This window comes from Poecilia mexicana, unplaced genomic scaffold (assembly GCF_051168715.1).
Source record: "Poecilia mexicana isolate PSO_F unplaced genomic scaffold, ASM5116871v1 scaffold_17, whole genome shotgun sequence".
NCBI classification, from domain to species: Eukaryota; Metazoa; Chordata; class Actinopteri; order Cyprinodontiformes; family Poeciliidae; genus Poecilia; species Poecilia mexicana.
Genome location: NW_028263386.1, coordinates 11,829,848 through 11,853,135, shown reverse-complemented (window position 1 = coordinate 11,853,135; position 23,288 = coordinate 11,829,848). Strand labels below are relative to the sequence as shown.

General features: G+C 39.5%; 1 protein-coding gene across 1 annotated transcript in view; it reads left to right on the top strand.

Moving 5' to 3' along the window:
- The window catches only part of greb1l (GREB1 like retinoic acid receptor coactivator), a 61,585-nt gene that overhangs the window by 30,783 nt on the left and 7,514 nt on the right, over window positions 1–23,288 (top strand). Inside the window, exons 3-28 of the mRNA XM_088014346.1 lie at window positions 2,391–2,538; window positions 3,699–3,872; window positions 4,011–4,187; window positions 4,343–4,519; window positions 5,127–5,240; window positions 5,586–5,708; window positions 8,082–8,219; window positions 8,347–8,472; window positions 9,369–9,506; window positions 9,694–9,879; window positions 10,412–10,711; window positions 10,792–10,920; window positions 11,192–11,326; window positions 12,267–12,467; window positions 15,726–15,906; window positions 16,787–16,976; window positions 17,811–17,947; window positions 18,035–18,377; window positions 18,805–18,920; window positions 19,182–19,414; window positions 19,599–20,164; window positions 20,727–20,832; window positions 21,578–21,724; window positions 21,826–21,965; window positions 22,058–22,219; window positions 22,361–22,565. Of these exons, the coding sequence (XP_087870472.1) occupies window positions 2,394–2,538; window positions 3,699–3,872; window positions 4,011–4,187; window positions 4,343–4,519; window positions 5,127–5,240; window positions 5,586–5,708; window positions 8,082–8,219; window positions 8,347–8,472; window positions 9,369–9,506; window positions 9,694–9,879; window positions 10,412–10,711; window positions 10,792–10,920; window positions 11,192–11,326; window positions 12,267–12,467; window positions 15,726–15,906; window positions 16,787–16,976; window positions 17,811–17,947; window positions 18,035–18,377; window positions 18,805–18,920; window positions 19,182–19,414; window positions 19,599–20,164; window positions 20,727–20,832; window positions 21,578–21,724; window positions 21,826–21,965; window positions 22,058–22,219; window positions 22,361–22,565 (4,789 nt within the window). The 5' untranslated portion in view covers window positions 2,391–2,393. The remainder of the gene's footprint in view (window positions 1–2,390; window positions 2,539–3,698; window positions 3,873–4,010; window positions 4,188–4,342; window positions 4,520–5,126; window positions 5,241–5,585; window positions 5,709–8,081; window positions 8,220–8,346; window positions 8,473–9,368; window positions 9,507–9,693; window positions 9,880–10,411; window positions 10,712–10,791; window positions 10,921–11,191; window positions 11,327–12,266; window positions 12,468–15,725; window positions 15,907–16,786; window positions 16,977–17,810; window positions 17,948–18,034; window positions 18,378–18,804; window positions 18,921–19,181; window positions 19,415–19,598; window positions 20,165–20,726; window positions 20,833–21,577; window positions 21,725–21,825; window positions 21,966–22,057; window positions 22,220–22,360; window positions 22,566–23,288) is intronic.

Below are 23,288 nucleotides of genomic sequence, written 5' to 3'. Positions count from 1 at the left end.
TGCTAACCAAAAGTCCAAAAAAAATGTTTCAATATAGCATTCTTGCATCTTAAAGTGTTGCATTAAGAAGCCAGAAAATGTCCCAGTGCGTGGAGCAGAGAGTGATGTCGTCCTGGTCGTGCCCCCACCTGTTGCTGCAGACTGTCCATCAATTCGCTCAAACTAATCTCCAACAGGTTCCTGTCGGTTACAAAAAATAAAAAGTTTAGCTGTTTAAAACGGTTTCCTGGATGCAAAACATACAGACAGTCACAGTGTGGGAACTAGAGGAGCACCACCCATCACTCTGAGCGTAGCTCTGATAAGAGTGATAGGTGATACAAAGGTTTTAAAATTTGTTATTATCTTGGTTTACGTGGAAATGTATTTTAAATCTAGTATCCATTTATTGTAAAAATACTTAGTCCCATTCAGGACATATTTCTGACATAAAAATGCAAGTACAAACTTCTCATTATGAACCAATTTGTCTTTTTTTCCCTGCATACAAATAACTCCCTTCAGATCATAGGGCCTGTTTGCTTTGACACCATGCAGCTGATACAGCAAAGCCAAAGTTGCTATTGCAACTCATAGGATTCACAAGAGCAGTGTGCAAAACTTGTAGGGAATAAAATCTTCATTCAGGCTACTTAAATGCATTCAGCAGTTTGAATATATGTATATTAAAAAAAAAAATCACTTGTTAATAACATGCAAATAACATGTTATTAACTGCATCGGGTTCTCCTGATCAGCATATTTCTCAGACTTACCATATGTAAGATCAGGTTGATTTTCTGCTTACAGTTCATGGTGTTTATGGGTTTGTTCTAATCTCCTAAGGTGGATCTGAGGGATGTTGTAGGTGGATTGACTTCAACCCCCCTATTCTGTCTTTGACCTAGATTTAGGTCAAAGACCTAGATTTAGGTCAAAGAATGAAAAAAAAAATAATGTGAAAGTGGCTTTTGCGTCACGATATAAGTAATTATTTGGTTTGCAATCGGAGTAAGAGTTCCTTTTTCTGTTTTTATTTTGTCAATAAACCATTAAGTCAGATTTTTATCAAAGGGTTTTGTAGGGTAAGAATCCCATGCTCAGTTAAAAGACTTCAGTGTCAAGAGAACCAATGACTTGACATGTTTAAATTAAGCTTGGTTTTAATTTGTACATTAATATATTTTACATCATTTAAAGTTTGAAGGAAGCAACATACAAAAAAAAAACAAACACTTAATTTACCCAACTGATTTTTAAACAAAATAATTTGGTCTAGTTTAGGTCATTTATATGACATTCAAAAGCTGCGAGGAATCTCTGTCAGACTTTAATGAGAAGATTAAAAAATAAATAATATTAAGATTAGAATTTTTTTTTTTTCTGATACCCTTGAAGTATCCAAGCTTCACCTCCTCTTTTTGGATCTTGTAGTGTTTACCACAACACTGGTCTGCACCAGTCGAATGTAGCCCAAGGACAAACATGAAAGAGACATTTCAGGTCAAACGTGTGTGTCAGGAAAGCAGCCAACCCCCACTTTTTATTTTAGTCTTCTGCTTTTTATCTCTCACAGTGTGGCTGCGTATGTTAGGAACAGCTCTGATGTGTTTTGACAAACTAAAAATATGAGAGTTGGAAAAGAAAACTCCACCAGATCAAAGCTATTATTCAGTTTTAGTTGCATGTGTTATGCTTTCTCTCTCTTCTGTCTCCTCCTTTTGCTTTTTTTTTTTTAATTTTGAGACCACATGCTCTACCCTCTGTCCAGCTGCCACCTGGCACCAGAGAGCCAGCCAATCACAGCCCCACACAGGCCCGACCTCGGCAGATGTCCCGCAGTGCACACTGGGGTTGGCGGGGCAGGTGGGGGCACTGAAGGCACAGTGACACGAGCGGACAGAAGGCTGAGAAAGACCAGACATGATTGTGGAAAAAGCCACTGGCTTCAACCATTTTGTTTTGATACCAAAGTTCAGAATCTAACTGAACTTTGGTAAACCAAGCACTATTGGTAGTATTCAACTGAAAAAAATAAGGACAAATTGGATATTCTTTTGAAACATAAGTTGTATAAAAATGCTAAGTGAAGTTATTTTAATATTTTTGCAGAACAACAAAGCAAAACAAACATAAAATACATCTACAGCTTCATGTGTGAAGTGTAATTACCGCTAGTTATATTACATTTTTGGTTAAATATCCAGTTGCATTTACTTTTGCTTGCAAACTAAGTCTCAAATCAACTCATAGTGGGCTATTTCTCAGCAGAGAAAGATCGAGTAAGGGGTCTGTGGTTGCTTTGCCATCTATGAAGCTTTCTCTTATTATGTAAGATGCTAAATCTTACATAATATTTAATATTCACATTGCTCACCTTGCTGCCCCCCTTTTTCTCTGTATGGTCACAGATAATGGGAAATTCGTACGCAGGGCAGCTGAAGTCTGCTCGTTTCGAGGAGGCTCTCCACAACTCGATCGAAGCGTCGCTGCGCTCCAGCAGCGGAGATCCGCAGCCCATCTTTACACAACTCTACTTGGAGCCGGAGGCATATCCAGGTAGAGTCCTCTGTAGACAAAGAAAAGCATGATCTGACTTTTAACTTTAACAATATTAATTTTATAAATATTTTTCACATTTAGATTTTAAATGGAGAAGAGTTGTTTTTTTTTTGTAGTTTTTTTTTTTTGTCATTAAATTAAAACACACTGACAATATTGTTGCCCTGAAAGGCAAATAAAGGTATTTTTGTCATTTCGGCCATGTTTCAAGAACAAACTTTAGAGTATGTTTTAAGTAAGTGATAAAACACAAAGTCGTGCATCATTGGAATGTTTATTGAAAACAATGCATGGTGTTCAAATGTAGTGTCATGTAAAGTCTCACCTACTTTTATGTTCGGTCCTGATGCCGTCAGTAATTTGTTGCAGCTACGGCTGCAAGACTTCTGCGGCGTCTCCACCAGCTATTCTAAATTCAAGACTGACATGTTTGCCTGTTCTTCTTCTTTGCAAAACAGCTGAAGCTCAGTCACAGTGTTCTGGAGAGTCTCTGTGAATATCTTCACATCTTCCAACACATTTGTATGGGACTTAGTTCTGAACTTTGACTAAGGTTGTTGTTCTGATGGAAGGAGACACTCCAACCCAAATCCAAGCAGTTTTTTTTCAATACAAATACCACACTCAACAAAATTAAATAACCACTAGATGTTTTAAAAGGTGCCGTGCTTTGTCAAAATCCCATAAGATTTGGTAGCGCCTGGAACAAAAGAATATTTGTACCAAATGCACCTTATAAATTGCAACCTGTATCTTCTTAGGCGTTTGCTGTGTTCCTATTTAACGTGCAAAACTGTCTACAAAAACCCTTTTCTATCCACTGTTCCACCAGATTTGTGGTCGGACTAGATTTCACTTTGAGGTGTTAGAGTAGGAGGAGATGAATTCAAATACACTCCACGGCTGTAAATAATGTTGAAAATATTGTACTCTTTTTTTTTTTTTCTTCAACTTTAAGATTATGCACTCCTTTGTGTTGGTTTATCACAGTCACTAAAAACAATGCATCTATACTTTGTACTCCGTGGCTGTAATTGTTCAAGGGCTATGAATAATAAGGATTTTTCTACATTTATTTATTTAAGGAGTTAGAAAATGGTTTGACTTGATGTGAAAACTGCTCAGGTGACAATAATCACATGGGATGTTTCCAGCAGATGTAAAGTCAAAAGCTGACATGCCACTCCAGGGTGAGGAGGGTCAGGATCCTCTGAACAGTCACTCTTCCAATGATCTGGAGGAGCTGGAGGATGACGATGACTCCGACAGCAGCAGCCCTCCACTTCCCTACCTGCAAACTCCTGCGCCTGATGGCTGCTGCACACTCGATGGTATCATCTCAGCAGGTTTAATTTAAGAAAAAATAACTTTTCCAAAACATTCTCTTAAGAAAATTCATAACGCAGGATGATTGTACAGGTACCACTTCAGATTTGAACCTCATCTGAAAGAGCATTGTCGTTCTTCAGGGTTTTGTCAGGCTGGAAAGGACCTCCGTCTCGTCACCATAGCAGCAGAGCCCATTGAAGTCCCAGCAGGCTTCGAGCTAGTCGGTGCCAAGTCTCCCAGCATCCCCGAGCACATTCTGGTGTGTGCCGTGGACCGCCGCTTTTTGCCCGACGAGAATGGGAAAAATGCACTTTTAGGTCAGTCTGCCCTCCTGATCTCAGACAGATTATCATTTTTAGTGCTCTTGGTGAAATGAGTACTCAGCGCTGGCCAAACAACCGCAGTACCAAACTCAGGTAATAGGTTTAGAAAATAACGTAGTAATTCCTACATTGTTTACTTTTCCATCCAGGTTTTTCAGGAAACTGTGTAGGCTGTGGTGAAAAGGGTTTCAGATATTTCACAGAGTTTTCTAATCACATCAACCTGAAGTTATCCACCCAACCCAAGAAGCAGAAGCACTTAAAATACTACCTGGTGAAGAACTCACAGGGTGCTCTGTGCAAAGGACCCCTTATCTGCTGGAAAGGTAACCACCTCCTTGTTGACTTGTTGAATGCAGGATTTATGCATCTGTATAGCATATAAATGTTTAGACATGTTGTTTGAGCTCAGTAGGTTAAACATATTTTTTGCCAGATCTGAAATAAAATTAAATTGAACTGTTCTACTTAAAATATTTATTTTAAATAGCAAAAAAAAAAAAAAAAAAAAAAAAAAATATATATATATATATATATATATATATATATATATATATATATATATATATATATTAAATGCAGTCATTGTATTTATTTATTTATTTATTTATTTATTTAGGATAAATGCATCCTATGTCTGTGAAACATTTTGTGTACTGGTGGCTGCAGCTGAGATTGGGCCTCATGCAAAATCACACACCTTTTAGTATGTTTAATTAATAGAAGATTAACAAAATTCCTTTATGTTAATTTTTTAAGTAGTTCATCCACAACTTTACACATTTTTGCACATGCAAAAACTATTTCTTTAATTTCTCGAAATTAAATAAAGAGCTCCAGGTGATGCTGTGTGTTTTTATTGCTCAAAAACAAAACAGTTAGTCACTAATAATGTGCAACAACGTACAGTTTGTCCTCTGCTTGCCTTCCTAGACAGTAAAACCCGCCAGTGTTCCAGCAGCGTCTTGACCTCCAAACCGAGTTCATCCTCGTCTCTGAGCAGCAAAGAAAACGGTGGACACAGCTCATCCCCCTTCTCCCTCTCAGGTGGGGCTGCGTGTTTGCAGCATTAAACTCTTTTGCTAGGAGAAATCTGGCTCAGACTCACTCAGTTTCACTGAAGCCTGGCATTTGAACGGATCCACTGTGTTACATGTGTTGAGCAGCTTCCGTCGAGGACTTTGTAAGATTTTGGTCTGGTCTCATCAGTGGGACTCGTAATTATTTTTTAAGTTCAACGACATCTACTGGATAAATAAGAAGAATGGAGGAATGTTACAGCTTTCTAAATGTTTTATAGACAGTAAGATTATGAACAAAACATCTCACACTTCAACTTTACACAGTGGTTCTGAATAGTTTCTTCAAACCGTTTTTTGTTTTCGCCTCTAGATTCCCCGCCCACTCGGATGGCACACGCTTCCTCTGTCTTTTTTGGCAGTCAGGATCTCGGAAGGGACTGTAGTTTCCTCAAACCTCTGGCCTCCACTCCCGGAAACAAAACGTTGCCATTAGGTAAAGACCGTTTCCCTAGTTTGAATAACTTTTTCCCCACATTATTAACAGTTCACCTTGTATTTTGATATACATTTGCATCTTAAAAACACAATTAAACCCAAACTTTATTTGAACATTTGAAAGGATTTGAGCTACCGCATCGACCTGTACACAGCCGACACTTGAGCGGCCCCGTCGTTACACTAAAAGACGTTGCTTAGCTACAGGCAGTCGCTTTATGTGGTGCATCAAAAAGGAGTCGTTTGCTGACCATAAGCCAAAGATTAACCTCTGCTCCGGCCTCTTTAGACACACTCCCAAATCAAGTTGCACACATAAACACAAGCGTGTGCGTGCACACCAATCAATATTGGAGGAAGAAACGCTGTAATGATTTTTCTTAAGGCCTTGCTACCCATTAGGCATTTTACAAGGTTGCGATATTGACAAGCAAAGTCTACACATAATGATTGGTGTTGCAGCATCTTGCACGCACGGTGCGTATGAGATGGGAAAATGTCCTATCGTAACAGACATGCATGTATAGGAAATCAATAAGCCACTGTTAGTCCTGACTCATTTAAATTTATTGTTTATCCTCTGCAGACAATTACATGCTCAAGGAAAATATGTGCATATATGTTGAATGGCTTCGGTCCAGGACGTTGTTTGTGAGTCCTGGACTTACTAATGAAAACTAGCGTTAATTTTTATGTAGCACTATTAAGTTAATAGAAACGCACTGCCGTGTCCTGGTGTTTTAACAGAGTGCAGAGCTGACAGCAAATGAAGGAGGAGAAACTGTCAAGTGGTTGTTTGACCAATGGGAAAAAAAAGAAAGACAAAAGTTGTTTTAAAGCAAATAGAAAACAAGGCTTCAGAAAGTAACTAAAATCATTAGACGTGGATAAGGCTCCATTTTTCTTGTTGTTAATTGTTTTGTTATTTTAACAGCTTTTTCCACAACTCTCTGCTACTATAGAGCTGATTCAGCAGTCCACGATCATTGTCAGTTTTTTTTTTTTGCCACAGGTTGGGTGTGACTTGAGTGTAAATAGTGGGAACAGGTGCAGATGAGGTGGGTGTGTTAGCCAAAAGGCAGGGTGAGGACTTAATGACTGAAAAGTGCCTCAGATTCCTTTAAAGAAAGGAAAAAAGGAAACGTGGTGAATTCTTGCATCCTCACCAGAAATAACAGCTTTGCTTATCTTAAAGTTTGCTGGATTTGCATGGGGAAATCTGGCAGTTTAGGTTAGTGCACTGTCCAGTTCTGGCACGCCGGTTCATGCAAGCGTTAAGGTATTTATTTTACACATGTAGGGTCTTGTGAGAAGAGTCACAGGACATGAAGTCATGTCAGTGTGGAAAATGTTGACAAACCTTTGCCTAATAGGCTGTAACAGAGCGTGAGACCCTGACCTGCAGGCATGGGACTGCTGCTAGGGAGTTAGGTGACCATCCCCCGCCTTCCCTCTTACATTGTGATGCAAACTGTTGATAAGCTAGACTCTATTTCTGGTAAGCATTTTATGCAGGAAGGGCCGCCATAACAGGCGAATTATGCAGATCTAAGAGAAATGCAATAATCTGTGCAAATGACTATGCATTATGTTACCATTAAGGACTGCGAATGTGCTTGCAGCATTACTCCAGTGCCTTGGAAAAGCACTTGCGGCTCTTGGACCTTTTCACATTTTTGTCACTTTACAGCTGAATTCTCAGGTCAAATGGATTTTCAGGCGAGAGAATCAGTTGACAGGGCAGCTGCTTTTAATTGTTCTTCCCCAGAGAGAGGCATAATTGTTGAATCTGTTGAGGGAAAGACAATAAACATTTCAATGCAGACACTTTTGTCAGATGAAAGCCCTTTGTAGTGGGATCAAAAATAACAACTCTCTCAGTAAAAGCATCCTGCTCTGGGAGGCCTTTCTTCAGCAAGACAGGGAAGTTCGTCAGAGTTGACGGGAAGACGGACGGAGCCAGATAACGCAGGAAGAAATCCTGTTGGAAGCTTGAAACTGGGGCAGAGATTCATGTTTCACCTGGAGAATAACACTGAGCATATTTTCAGAATAGTTTAGAACAAAGCATAATCATTTGTAAGACGATTATTGAAAATCTGTCAGTACCTAAAAATTGATTGTTGTTCACATCCAATTTTCCTGAGCCTGAGCTACTTCGAAAGAAGATTGGACAAACATTTTAGTCAGTGGAAAGCTGATAGAAATATAACTGCTTAAGACCTAAAGCGCTAAATGAAGACAAGTCTACCCTACTACTCAGGGTGGCTCACAACATTTTTCAGACCTCTGAAGGGTTTGAATACTTTAGGAAGGTGCTGTATGTGATTTATTAATTCAACGTGCTCTGTGTGTATGCGTGTGCCTGCAGTACCCACGGCTCTTAGGGTGAACGGTCCAGCGAACGGCCTTGGTGTTGATGTGCACACTTCGTTGCTGAGCCCCTCGCAGGTCTCCTTGGTTCCTCAGGCTCAGGGGTATCGCACTCCTGATTTAGGAGACAGTCCTGGTAGGTTCTTTTTCTTTTCCTCCCTCTTATTCTTCTTTCATCTTCAGTTTGTCTTTCTTCTGATCTGCTGTATTTGTATGTGACGTTGTTTTTTTTTTTTTTTTTTTTGTCTCTGTTTGATGATCAGTATCCTCTGCAATGAACTCCGGTCCCCCGAAGAAGCGCCATCGCAGCTGGCATCCCAGCACCTTGGTCCCAGTCCCACCAACGGCCGTCCCTGTGCCGGCGATTCGCCCAATAGTTGGCTCTCCAGGTTTGTTTCTCAACCCTATGTTTTCTTTTTTTTTTTTAAATAGATTCTACTTTTGACTATTATTGCTCTGCAAAGCTTTTTCATTCACTGTCCAAATGTCTGTCTGTGACCCTGTGAGTGCAGTCTCTTTTCTTTTACAGACATAGATTTTGTCTTTCCCTCCTGTGGCTTTCCATCCCTCCCATGTGGAGATGATTTTCCCCTGACGTCACTTAGCTCCTCTGGTTGTTAAGGGTGATTCACTCTGTGTGGCCATGGAGATAGAGCAGGACTACTCTGTGCCAGAATAATGTTGATAATTTTACTCTTGGGTAAAGCTGTCTAGTTATTATGTAATAGGAGTTGACACACAACTGTATCACGCTCCATTATTATTATTATTATTATTAGCTCCAACAGTAAAAATCTGGAATAATCAAACCTTCATTTTTAGTCCTTTCTCTCAGTGTGGAAAAATCCCACTGCAAGAAACCAGGTCAGACATCAGACAGAGTCAAGTCAAATGTGTTTGTATGGCATATTTCAGCAAGAGAGGGATTTCAAAGGTAAATTGACCCTCAGTATTACAGATCCTCTACCGTGCTTTACATTGACCTGACGTGCTTTTCAACATATAAGCATGCTCATTTGTCTTTTTTATTAAAAACTTGTTTTCTTTAGTTTTCTTTCACTGACTTTAAAGTGTAAAGTTTTTAACCGCATCAAGGGTCTGCTTTGATCTTTTCCTGGAGAAACGTGTAAACTTTTGCTGTGTTTCAGAAAAAAAAAAAACATTTTCTATCTCTTTTTCCTCAAAACAGCAAAATGGTCGCCGTATCTGCAGCTGTCAAATAAATGTAATCAATAATTATTTTTACATGTGCGAGCACTGACTCTTCTTCTTAATTATCCGCCAGGTTCTGTATTAGCCGTGTCGTCTCCTCAGCCGCCGGCCGCTGCCGTCATTCAGCCCCAGCCTGTCAATGCAGGAGAAACGGTCATCATTCCTGAAAACCTGCTCAACTCTTCAGGCGTTCGTCCCATCATCCTCATTGGTAGAAGTTTCTTTTCACTCATCTGCTTTATACTAAACACATTCAATCCACTCTGTCCGGCAAAGCAAGCAAAATGAAACAATGAAATCTGTTGTATATGTGCACGAAGGGGACATTTTTTGGAGGGTTTTTATTTATGAACACAAACACTTTCACTGTTTCATTCATGGCAATGTTTCTCCTTTAGGGCATGGCACTTTACCTTATTTCTATGGGAACGTTGGCAATATAGTGGTGAGCCCCCTGCTGGTCAGCTGCTATAAGAGCAGCCAGTTGACAGAAAAAAACCTGGAGACATTGGGTCTCCACAGCAGCCAGATGCTCAGTGTGGAGATGATGATCCTGCTCACTTTGCAGTATCTTGCACGTTTAGGTAAGCATCTGTTTGTTAAATATGTAAGTAACAAAAAAAGAAGCACCATTCACATCATCTTAATCTGAATATTACTTAGAAGTTATTTAAGTAATGTGCTGTGAAAGGCAAATATCTTGTTTCATAGATAAATTACAAACAAAGTGGTATCTTTAAATCTTCAATTCAGCCCAGTTTTCTTTAATAGTGTCGTTTATTCCGGGTTTTTTCTACTGCTGAACTTTTCATCGACAGACTTGGATGCAACACTCTGTGAGGAGCTTCCTTCTTTAAAGATGACTGGAACATAGCCTATTATTTCTATATCGAAGCTCCTATTTTATAGGTCTTTGTAAGATATTAAAATTTAAAAAATTCTGGATTAAGCTTATCCGTGTAAAACATAAAATTAATAAATGCTCAAAATATCCAAATCCGTGTAATATACCTACTCAGTGAATTAACTTTTTGAGGCAAATTATGGGAATGAAATCATTTGATTTTGTAATTCAACCTGGTGAAGTTTATTTCTTCATTTCAACCTCCTCTGCAGCTCCAAACCAGATTCCTCTGAGGGAGGAGCTGGAGCAGATCGTCTTTAAGGCCATGCTGTGCTGTCCTGGGAATCCGTCCATCTCCCCATCCCAGCTTCCATGGCTGGCTCGACTGGAAGCGAGCGTCTCCGGGGGCAGCGTGCAGGTCGTGGTAACCCACAATTCTTTGGGGGAGGGGATCTCTGAGTCCCTGCGCTCTCTCAGTGAGGGTCCTCAGCATCAGCAGCGCCTGCCAACCTACGTTGTCGTTATATGTGCCTCGAAAATGAACGGCAACGAGTTCTGTGTGCTTGTTTTAGGTGAGTCCGAAGCACTGCATTTCACAGTTTCACGATCAGCCTGCACACAGCTTGATCTTAACACTCGTTTTCCCCTTCAGGAAAGTACCAAGCACGCGCTTTAGCTGAAGGAATGCTCACAACCAACGAGTTTCTGAAGGAAATCAGCTACGAACTCATCACAGGGAAAGTCGGTGTCCTGGCATCTCATTTCAAAACAACCTCCCTTGGTAGGTTCTCTTGTCTGCCTGAGACAGATTTTATTGCTTAAGTATATGACTATATTGAGTCATGTTATTTATTTATTGCAATAGGTAAACATGTCAAATCTACAAGCTGCTCTTCTCCATAAGATAAATAAAACAGTTCGAGTGCTTCGTTGCACAACATAGAGATGATCCAGGACAAAGAGTCCGGTGTATCACATTTATGCTCAACTTGTGCTTGCTCCTCTGCGTCATTATGGCCACTGTTTTTACTTTCTTTTTTTTTTTCTTTCAGGGGACAATCTTGACAAGCAGCTCGTACGATATCAGCGCAGACGGAAAGGACAGGTCATCCAGCCCTTCCAGGGCGATGTCACTGAGAACATCCAGTCACAGGAGCCTGCCAGCATGTCACCACCACCAGACACAGGTTGGACTCCTCTGCTTGCTAGTAAACTTTATTTTAATTGAATTTGTTTGTTTCCGACCAGAATTCAGCAGCCATTTGATCGCTAAGTCAACTCAACTCAAGCAGTACCTCGGTGTTTTGAAATTTATTACAATTTCTGTCTGGATCTATGTGACAGTGAACTAAATGAACATGGTGGCTGGTGGTGAGGGTACACATAATGTTCTCCAAAACATAGATAAATCCCTCTATTTTAAAACTTGGCTAAAGATAGCAAAGGTTTTTGTAAAACATTTTCTTTGTTGCTGCTGGGAGTAAACTAAGACATCTCCCATGCCAACAAAAAAAAGAAAACATTTGACCCAAAAATAAGGCAACCATCGGAGAACCCTTTTTTTTTTTACCTAAGATAATTCATCAGTTCATTGATTACCATTGAAAAAGAACAGAATTCACAAAAATTACTCAGCATTTTTAATTGAAACAAAGTCCTGAGCTGAGCTGTCAACTCAAAACATTTGGACACCAGTGATTTATCTTAAATTTTAAATCTTTACTGTAAATTCTCATGAATTTACACCAATATTTTTGTTTGTATTTCATCATCCTGAATAAATTTACCTACTTTATCAGTCTTTTTGACAAAACTCATGTTTATTATGTATATTATTTTTCTCCATGTATTTTTTTTCTTAAAGTCATAAATCGACTTCTAAGCTTAAATATAAAATAAGAATCATATAGTCTTCAGTCTTCTGACCCCACTAGGGACAAGGAAGGAAGGAAGGAAGGAAGGAAGGAAGGAAGGAAGGAAGGAAGGAAGGAAGGAAGGAAGGAAGGAAGGAAGGAAGGATGGAAGGATGGATGGATGGATGGATGGATGGATGGATGGATGGATGGATGGATGGATGGATGGATGGAGTATATTACCATATAGTGCCTCATTCTTTTCCCCCTGCAGTGGAGCTCCTAAATAGAGTCTTTCAGATCTATCCGGCCCAGCTGACTGTGGCTCGAAGTCTTCTCTCCCAAGTCTGCTCCATTGCTGATTCAGGGACCCAGAATCTGGATTTAGGTCGCTTTTGTAAAGTGGACTTTCTGGTTCTGGTTCCTCCATCTCACATTCTAGTGCACCAGACGGCCCAACGCATCCGACAATCAGGTAATGTCGCGGAGAAAATGTCTATCGCAAAAGCCGTTTTAAAATTTCTTTCCTTTGAACTGCAGTTTTTTTTATTTCAGATTTCAATAACACACTTCCTACACTGTTTAGTAAACTGTGGAGAAATGTGGAATTATATTTATGTATTTTCCAGCCTTGGAAAGGTTTGGAAAACATATGGAAAATGTTTATTTCCTTCAATGTCATTATTACTTTTCTTTTTTCCTCCCTCTCTCCATCTTTCTATAGTCCTAAGCAATCTTCCTTAACAATTTCCTTCTTCCATCATCCGCCCAACCGTCTCTCTCCCCCTTAATCCCAGTGGAAATTTTCCAGGTTTTCCGGAAAATTCAAACTTAACTCTTGTATTTATAGTTTAAACCAGGGGTGTCAAACTCCTTGAGTTTGACACGTGCATTACACCATAGAACTGCCAATTGGTAACTGAAGTGAAGTAACTTCGATTTCAAAGAAGCCTACATTGAAGTCGATTGGCAAATGAACCATCACAAAAGAGGAAGGCTCTTGTTGTCTCACTGCACCCCAAGAGATGCATAACCTACAAAAACCATTTCTGTCTGGTTTTGAACCAGAGACCTTTTGCGTGTAAAGCAAACATGATAACCACTACACTACAGGAACTGAACTTGTCTGCTTTGTTTCAGTTTGAGGTTCCAAAGTTGATGATGTTAGATGCAGCGCATGAAAATTTCAACTGAGGTTTGCACTCAGATGCCTGGATTCAGAGTACAGACCATGACACCACAGAACCCTTGTTGACCTTTAGTAAACACCTGTGATGTATAGAACATGCAAAATCTGTTTCTGTCTTGTTTCGAACCAGAGACCTTTTGCGTGTAAAGCAAACGTGATAACCACTACACTACAGAAACTCATGCTCTTTGGAGTGTTCATGGTAGATGATCCACATTTTGTTAGAGACTAATAACAATGGGCATGGAACAATGTCAAAAACTTATACCACAGATCCTCTCAGAGAGCACAGTAACTTGGTGAACAAACTGTCAGACTTATAATTGTGCGCAATTTCACATTACAGTCCATAAACTAAGCCTGGGATCAAAAAAATGTATTAAAGAGGTCATTAGCAGAGACAAATGGTTCTACAGAGAATTGGTTAAATGGCTAAAAATTAAAATCAATACTTACAAATAAAAGATGGTTCAAAAATAAAATTAAGACATTAAATAAAAAAATATCTCTGAAATACAATCACTTGAAAATTAAAAATGGTTCAAAAATATCAGCACTTCAAAATACAAAATCTCTGGAAAATAAAATATTATGTATGTTGTTTTGAAAAACATTGGAATATAAGCACTTTTATCAAATCTCCATTGTGGTAAGATCATGTAAGTTATTCTTAAATCCATGGAAACTCAACAGTTTGTAAGGTAGGTGAGTTAGCTCAGCAGGTTAGAGCACCATGCTGGTAATCCTGAGGTCATCAGTTCAAACCCCATATGGGGCAATTCACGTGTAAGGTCTTTCAGACAATCAACACTTCAAAATAAATAAGGGTTCAAAAATAAAATCAACACTTCAAAATAAATAAGGTTTCAATAATAACATCAACACTTTACAATTAAAAAATGGTTCAAAAATAAAATCAACACTTTAAAATAAAAAATGGTTCAAAAATAAAATCAACACTTTAAAATAAAAAATGGTTCAAAAATAAAATCAACACCTTACAATAAAAAATGGTCACTTTACAATAAAAAAAATGGTTCAAAAATAAAATCTACACTTTAAAATAAAAAATGGTTCAAAAATAAAATCAACATTTTACAATTAAAAAAAATGGTTCAAAAATAAAATCAACAGTTCAAAATGTATAATGGAGACTGTTTCTGTCTGTTCAGTCCATAAAATAAGCCTGTATTGAAGATGTCATTAGCAGAGACAGAGGCTTGGCTAAAAAATAAAATCAATACTTACAAATAAAAAATGGTTAGGAAGCGCATTACAAACCTTTGGTTGAAATGGCGTGTTAAATTCAAGTCTCTATTACAGACCAGAGAAAACTAAAGAGAATGCAACGTTGTGTTAATCCATTTGAGGAGCCGGTAGTTTATCTGGAGGAAATAAATGACGATGCAAAAGTTAATTAGACTGTAACATGCGCAGTCCGCAACTCAACCACTGCGGACGTGGCTCCGCCGCTGCGAAGACTTAGAAACCACTGGAAGTAACTCATCCAGCGGATTTAACAAATGGAGCCTTCTTGGTGCGCGTTACCCAGGAGAGCGGCGGTCTGGAGGAGCTGCAGATGTAACATCTGTCCGTTTCGGAGAAGCGAAACCACGCTAAATAAATAAATAATTAAATAAATAAATAATCCTGGTAAAAGCGCACACCGGACCGCACAGGGTAAAACACTCACAGAGTTCAGTTGATCTGTTTGGATCAGACAGATCCAACTGACTGATGAATTTTCGCAGATTTTTCTGCAGATGGGAACCAGGAGGAAGTTGTTCAGACCCCAGCGGGTGAAGTGATGCTAATTTAAGTAAATTCGCTTAATTTAATTTATTAAAAGTTATTGGGTTGGTTTTTGTCACTACGGGAAAAATGTAGATGCATTTATCTGCTTAATTTGTGATGGGATCTGGATTCACGGTGAATATTAACTAAACCGCATAAAATGCGACTAAATAGTCGATGTTAATATGATTGTAATTTCACGGATAAAATAGTACAGAACCGATTTTTTTTATGTTGTCGGTCAAGATAACGTCTAGCGCGACCTGCCGCCCTGACACCAACTCACACACATCTTCATTCACAGTCTTACTTGTAAATCGATTTTTCTTTTCTTGGACGTTTTGATGTTAGCTTGTCGATGTCTCAGTTTTATTCGCTGGGAAAATCAATAAGCAGCTTGAGGTGACTCTGCTGCTCTCTAGTGGCGAGAAGCCGTAATGTTAGCTGGTAACAATCGGAATGCATTGTGGGAGATGTAGTTTGTAGTCAATTCGTGCTCAAAACCTATTGTAAGTCAATGTCGGCCTATAAAATGCTGCGGGGGCCACATAAAATGACATGGCGGGCCACATGTGGCCCGCGGGCCTTGAGTTTGACACATGTGGTTTAAACATTAACTAAATGAACTCAGGACTATGGGCAATTTGAGTCATTTCAAACATGAAAAATGTACAGCTGTATGGAAGCTGTTAAATCACAGTTTTAAAAAATCAAGTCCTGTTTTCAGTAAGCGTCTGTTTTTTGGCTCAGGAGTCCTTGTGGATTTGGGAAATGAAGATACGTCCACAGCCCAACAGAAATCAGAGAAGTATGTGGTGCGTCTAGACGCCGATGTTCACACCAAGATGGAGGCCTTCATGAAGAAAGTGAAGCAAAACCCGTACACATTGTTTGTCCTCATCCATGACAACTCACACGTCGACCTCACAAGGTGATGAAAACCTTCAAAGTCCTTAATAAGTATAATAACCACTTCTTAGTTTGGAGGGCCAACTGTGAAAATAAAGCTGTTATGACTGGAAATTCAACCTTGTCCATCTTAAACCCTAAATAAATCAGCGGACAGCTGCAACAAATGAAAACCAATACTTTCGCTTGAAAGCTATTAAACCTTGGCAAATAGTTTTATAGTCTATTTCCATAAAATAGACTTTACTACGCATTATAAATGCGTGGTAAAGATCTCTGGCACTTGTACTTCATTTAGTGTTTGGGGGAATTTGGATACGCAGCTATTTACAAAGTAAATACATTGCAGAACAGCTGTAATCTAGAGCTAATAACAGCCAGAGGCGAGGAAATATGGCTAATAACATTCAGAGGAAATATGCTCTTATATGAACTCAGTTCTTTGTTGCAAGTCAGAAAAGCAGTAGAAATCATTGTTTGCTCCACTTAATCAACAGGCTGATTACTGTTAGAAATTTAAGCTAAAAGCAATGTACGTCTCCACATTACCCGTTCAAACATTAAATAACTTTTTTTCAAAAAGAAGTTTAAATTCTAGACTACTGTTAATTCAGCAGTCTTCCCCATAATTGTAGACCGTCACATATAATTTTTGCATTGAGAATGCTTCTTACACCCAGTGATATTTGCATCATGTTGTTAGAAACATGGGCTTATATTGCTCTCTGTTTTTCAGAACTTTTGTTTATGGACTATCTTCCCTTGTACCAACATATTCAACAGGAACAAAAAGCTTTGTGCGTGTCCATGGCCCACATCAGACTTGCTTTTATTAAACTTGTTGCATATTGTGGTAGAAATGTACAGATTCTGAATTTTCCACGATGCACCTTCATCTCCAGTGCCCTGTCGGGCTCTGTGTGCCACGGGGAGCTGCAGGGTCTGGCTGACCGGGTGGTGAACTGCCAGGAAGTCCTGGACGCCATGAACCTCTTGGTCCTGCAGGTCAGCTGCTTCCCTTACACCCTGCAGACCCACCAGTCCCGCATCAGCATCCACAATGAAATTCACTGGCCATCCAGTGACCATTTGGTGAGTTTTTTGTCCTCACAACATCAGAAAACTATCGGAAACACACTGAAGTAGGGGTATAACGAATAACATTTTAAGTTGTGAGATTCTGTATTTTTAACTATTTATTTATGTATTTATTCAATTATCATGTAAAACTTTCAGTGCCAGTTTTTTTAATATAAATGTATAATATAAATTGTTATTTTGCAGAACAGTTTCTTTTTCAGTTATTCTATTTATTCATTAAATTAAATGACCAGCTCAAATTATTATCTTCCTTTTCAAAATGTTGATTTTATTAAAATATGGAAATGATCACTTTCCTTCTGACTAGCATCCAAAGCTCCTCTACTTACTCAATTATTAGTGTCATTATTATTATATGGGCTGCACAGAGGCATAGTTGGTAGCTCTGCTGCCTTGCAGTGACAAGGTCCTGGATTTGAATCCTAACCTGACCTTTTTACATTAGATATTTTATATTACAAATATTAACGGACTTTAATGTTTGTTTTATGAATTAAATAATACCCTCATTTAAAGGTAAGATCTTAATTAATGTATTTATTTCAGATATATTTTTTTTATTTATCTTATTAATGAAAAACCCTTTGTTTACAACAACAGAAATTGTCACTTTTCCCCCTGTGGCTCAGCTACTCCACCTGCTGGACTAAAATATATATTCACAGTAAACTGTCAAAGGAAATAGGGGATGTTTGTGCTTTGCTTTTTAACTCCACAAAATTGAGATCTAAGTGACTGTTTGAAAAAAACAAAATACAGCAATACTCGGTAAGGAGTTTTCTGGCCATTCACTTTTGTTTTGTTGTTATGAACATTTTCTTCCAGCAGAGGGAGCAACCTCCTCATGCGTTGGTCTACTTTGGCCTGAGGGACTACAGCTGCTCCCTGCAGTGGGGCGTGGCCAGCCCCATCCTGCGCTGCGATGATGCGTTTGAGAAGATGGTTCATACCCTCTTAGAGAGGTAAGGCTGACACCAAGGAACAGTTTCTCTTAAAAACCTGAACAATGAATCATTATAATCAGCTAAACTCTCCAACATGGCTCCCAGACATCCCCACCTGCACAGCATGGTGATTCGTAGCTACCTGCTGATTCAGCAATACACAGAGGCCATGATGGCCCTGACCTCTTCCCCGTCCCTGAGGGATCACATAACGCCGGAGACCCTGGCCGTGGTGGAGGACCTGATAAACGCTCCGAGTCGAGAGGGCTCCCAGGGCCGTGGCCACATGCTGCTGGTGCGCGTCCCCTCGCTGCAGCTGGCGATGTTGGCCCGAGAGAGACTGGAGGATGTGAGGGACAAGCTGGGACTGCAGCTGTGCTTCGCAGTACTGCTGGGAAGCCCAGCGTCTGAACTCAACCTGTCCAGAAACTTCATCAACAACCTCAGGGTGAGAAAACATAAGATCAGAACCACTGTTTTTCTCTTTATGGCAGCTCGTCGGAGCATTTTGGAGTTGATTTCTTTAAGATAGTTTGTTTCGGTTACCTTGAAAATTGGACTACAACAATTTTTTTTTCTTTTCCACTTTGTCATAAAACCCAGGGGGAAGGGGGGAGTTTTTTTTTTTTTTTTGCTTCAGCAAAGTTTTCTCAAGTTCAAGGAAAATGGCAACATTTGCAATAAATTGCAGTTTAAAAATAAACCTCTAAGAACCCAGTAGTTGTGAAAGGTTGTAAACTTAAATATTTTCTTAATATTCCTCACATAAAACTGGACTGGAAATATTAAAAAGCTGTGAATGCTTGTGTTTATGTTCTTCCATTTGAATTAAACATTTTTGCAAAAAATGGGTGGGGTTTTTTTTTCTGCCGCAGATGTGGAGAGGCTGTGAGAATGAAGAATGGGTACCACACACGTATGAGGATCTGGAGGGGCTGCCCTGTATCATCATTCTCACAGGGAAAGACCCACTTGGAGAAACCTTCCCCCGGTACTCACACTCTTCACACATAAAGCTGTGAAACATCACCACAGACAGCTGATTTCCACAGTGGCTTTGATCTAGCCATGAATCGATGCCATGCAGTTTCTTTTAACTTAAAATAAATCAACTTTAGTGATTTAGAAAATTTATTTTCATACTTCCGGTCATTTATTTTAGTTTTAAATTATTTTTCAGAATAAAAGTCTTGTAGAAATTTAGCAAATAAAACAAATAAAATGTCTAATCGTCACAATTCTGACCCTCCAGGTCTCTGAAATATACAGACTTGCGTCTGATAGACTCCAGCTACCTGACCCGTACCGCCCTGGAGCAGGAGGTGGGTCTTGCCTGCACCTATGTTTCTCTAGATCTGGTCCAGGAGTCCAAGACCTCTACGGCTCCTCGGGAATCAGATGGAGAGAAAACCACAGGCAGCCTGAATGACGGGGACGAGCTGGAGAGACCTCAGAGCAACGGCAGCGCTGCGACCAGAACATCTGGTGAGTCTCTGAGAAATGCTGGAATGTCATGTTAAAGACAAGCTCTAACTACATCTGGTGACAGAAAACAAAGTGTGCCGAATTTGGGATATTTCAATAAGTTTTACAAACCATTAGACATTTTACAGCTCAACATTTTGTATCGTAGTCTTTATTTTCTGTTTCTCTCTACATCCTCAATAAGGCTCGCTGGTGGAGAATGGAGTCAGTTCATCTGACTTGGCCGATTCGTTCCAGAAGCCCTCCACTTCCACCTCCCAACCCGAAGGCCTCGTCACCTCAGATGTGGCCACACTAACCGAAGGATTCAAGCAAGAGTGTGACTCTCTGGGAAGCCAGCTCTCCTCCAACCCTCTGAAAGCCCCCAACGTCCCTCCATCCAATTACTCTAGCTCCTCCTCCCCCTCCCCCTCCACCTCTTCCTCTTCCACACAGAGGCCCAGCCAGTCCACGCAGTGCGGACGAGCGTCCAAGTGCTCCAGGGTGTCGCCGCGAACAGTCATCCTGTCACGGGCGGCGTACAACCTGCTGTCAGGGGAGTCGGGGAGTCAGCTGAGCTCCTTCTCACTTCTGCCTCACGCAGATGTGTCCTGGAGCAGTCCGCTGAGGCCACTCATCACACAGAACCTGCAGGGGGCAGACCAGAGCCTGTACTACCGCCAGTGGACCATTGCCAGGCAGCATCACGCTGATTATGAAGCACCACCTGTGCCGCATCCACGACGCCTGCTGCTCAGCGGACCTCCACAAGTAAAACAAACACACGCATGTTCCCTCCAAAAGAGGTTTTGTGGAAATGTCTGATTTATTTCATAATTTATTTTTATTTTATTAAAGAAATTATGAGGTGCCTTGTCAAAAGTTGTAATTACCATTGAAGATTTAAACATTTTATCACATTTCAGTCACAATTTCTTGTGTTAGTTTATTAATTAGTTGGCTTCTAAAGCCAGTTTGTTACCAAATCACATAACACATGACAGATTTGTATCTGTAAAAAAAAACATTGGAAAGCCATGGATCCTTTTCATCTGGCTTCACAGCTGTACATATATGTGTATTCCTGCACATAGACATTTTGCTGACTTATTATTTAAATACCCCATGACATACACAGACACGATGTGAAAAGTTCAAGGTCTATGAATGCTTCTGCAAGGTACCATCTCTGTGGCCTATGGTGTAAATGAAGAAAAATGTGCCAATATTATCTTTAAATTTAAATTCAAATGCTTGCAAATTGTTATATATTCACTTAGACATATGTGAGTTATTACACAATTATACACATTGTTTTCTTGTCCTTCGTCAGGTGGGGAAAACTGGTGCCTACCTGCAGTTTCTACGCATCCTGTTTCGTATGCTCATTAGACTGCTTGAGGTTGATGTTTATGATGACGAAGAAGACGAGGAGGCAGGTGAGAACCACCAGGACTTTTGTGTTTCTTCTAATCATTTTCTCTTTTTTTTCCTTCAGAAAATGATGGTGAAAATGGCAACAACTACATGTTTGTTCATGGTTTCTTACTGTCATTCAGAAGGCATATAGAATTTTCATTTCTTTGTCATTTGGTAAATAATACTAAATTTGAAATAAACAGCAACATCCTTAATTTGGAATTTTTTGTTTGTTTGTTTGTTTCATTTAAAAATATGTAAAAAAAAAAAAAGTGTAATGAATGTCAAAATGAAAACATAGGTCATTTTATTATACTCAAACATCAAATGACAGTCAAAAGCTACAGATTGTCCACTAATTTGTCCAGAGGATGTTATTTTTCTGAAAGATGCTGTTCTCAGGTGATGGATGCATTTAGATTTTGACTGTATTGATAAGTTTGATGTCCAGTAACAAGAAGTTACTCAAGGATATCTCAGCAAAAAATCACATTAAGATAACTGATGTTCAACTTTGAACCACGTAGCTGCTGAACAGAGATTCACCGACCATAATTTTGTGAAAGCTTTCTGATCGTAAAGCTTTGTCCTCTTACCGATTTTAGCCAATTACAGTTTCTCTTTAGTAAGTATGATATTAGAAGATGTATATCTATCATGTTCGATTACAAACTGTGTTTGAAAGCTCAAACATGTATATAACACAGGCTCCCACCATGCTGTCAGGTATCACTAACAAATGTTTTTCCCACTTGTAACTTTCAGAAACTACAGATGCTACGACTCCAGCAAACACGCAGTGGCCCGACATTGAGGATATCCGAAAGCTGCCCTTTGACCCCAATCCCAGAGATCCTAAATTCAGGAAGGCCAGCCCGGTTTACTCTGATAAGATGCCAAAGTTATTTAAAGGTCAGGAATCTTATACTGAAAGAGTTGAAATCTTTCATTTCAAAAGTGTTTGTAATGTAAGTGCTACACCTTAAACACATGCAATGCAATTTGTTAAGCAGAGTTTAAGAAAGAAGGAGAGAACCAAACACAAGGCAAGAGAGTGACCAAGTCAATACGTCTAAGCCGGTTTGCTGCCCATAATGCCTTTCACCACTGTGAGCAGTGTCATCAATACTGTGAGGCAGTTCCTACTACACAGGTGAGCTACATGCAGATTTCCTTCAAACTGTTATGATTAATAGACATCTTCTAAAATCTCCTCTCTACAAATATTGAATTTGTGTGTTATAGCTGTCGGAGTGCTCCTTACACGCTTTTACCTTCTGCTCATCCATGCTGGGAGAGGAGGTCCAGCTCCAGTTCTTCATTCCTAAAGCCAAGGAGCAGCACTTTGTTTTCAGTCATCAGGGGAGCCATCTGGAAAGTTTACGACTGCCTCTCGTCTCCACAAAGGTTAGATAATGCGTCTCTACGGCTAGTAGACGGATAAAAGAAGATCACTATACAAATATGTCATCAGCATAATGTATGATCAAGCAAGGTCTTATATGGGGAGAAGTGGTGATACTCATTTGTCTTTATGCTTCTGCACAGAACCCTGATCTTTTGAAGAGTCCAATCTTCACCCCGACAACCGGACGCCAAGAGCATGGGCTGCTCAATCTCTTCCACGCCATGGAGGGCGCCACTCATCTGCACATCCTGGTGGTCAAACAGTTTGAAATGCCCCACTACAGGAAGTACTGGCCCAACCACATCCTGCTCGTCCTACCAGCAATGTTCAACAGTGCCGGAGTTGGTGAGTGGCATACTCTCTTAACAAGACCAGTAAACTTAGGGGTCTGTGAGAAACACTTACTTCCCATGCTGATAAAAGATGTCTAGAAGACCTTAAATTAAAATTTTAGTTTGTATTTCACTTGCATTATCTTGTTGCTCGTCACTGCAGCAGTGAGTTTGGGAAATTACTTGTACCTCACTTACTGTCCTCTTCAGTAAGTCTCTTTGGGCTCTTTCTTTTCTTGATAAATGTCAGTGACTTTTATTCTCATCTTTTCTTCAATTTCTGTTGATTCAAGAACAGAATCAAAAAGTGTGTTACTTTTTGAGATCTTTTGGCCTCGTTAGTTTTCCAAATAATGAAGTTAATCCCAATTGTTTCATGCAGTTGTTAACTGAGCAAGGGGAGCCATTGCATTTTAACATAGCCTCAGATTGGTTTGAATAACTTTCTTCTAGAATCATTTGAGGACTGATTTTTATATTTACTCAGTTATTCTTTGCATGACAGTATTATTCCTTGTGTTATAATGTGAAGTGTATAACCCATTAAAAAGTAGTCAGGTACTTTTCTAATTAATCTTAATCAGTACTACTTTTTAGGAGGGCCATTTATCGCATTACTGTTGATTTTGTTGAGAAATTAATTTTTTAGCATTAGGTTACATTGTTCTGAAACTCTCAGAGTTATGCTGCTTCAACAAAATAATCTTATTTTATGGCTTTTTATAGACCTTTACCA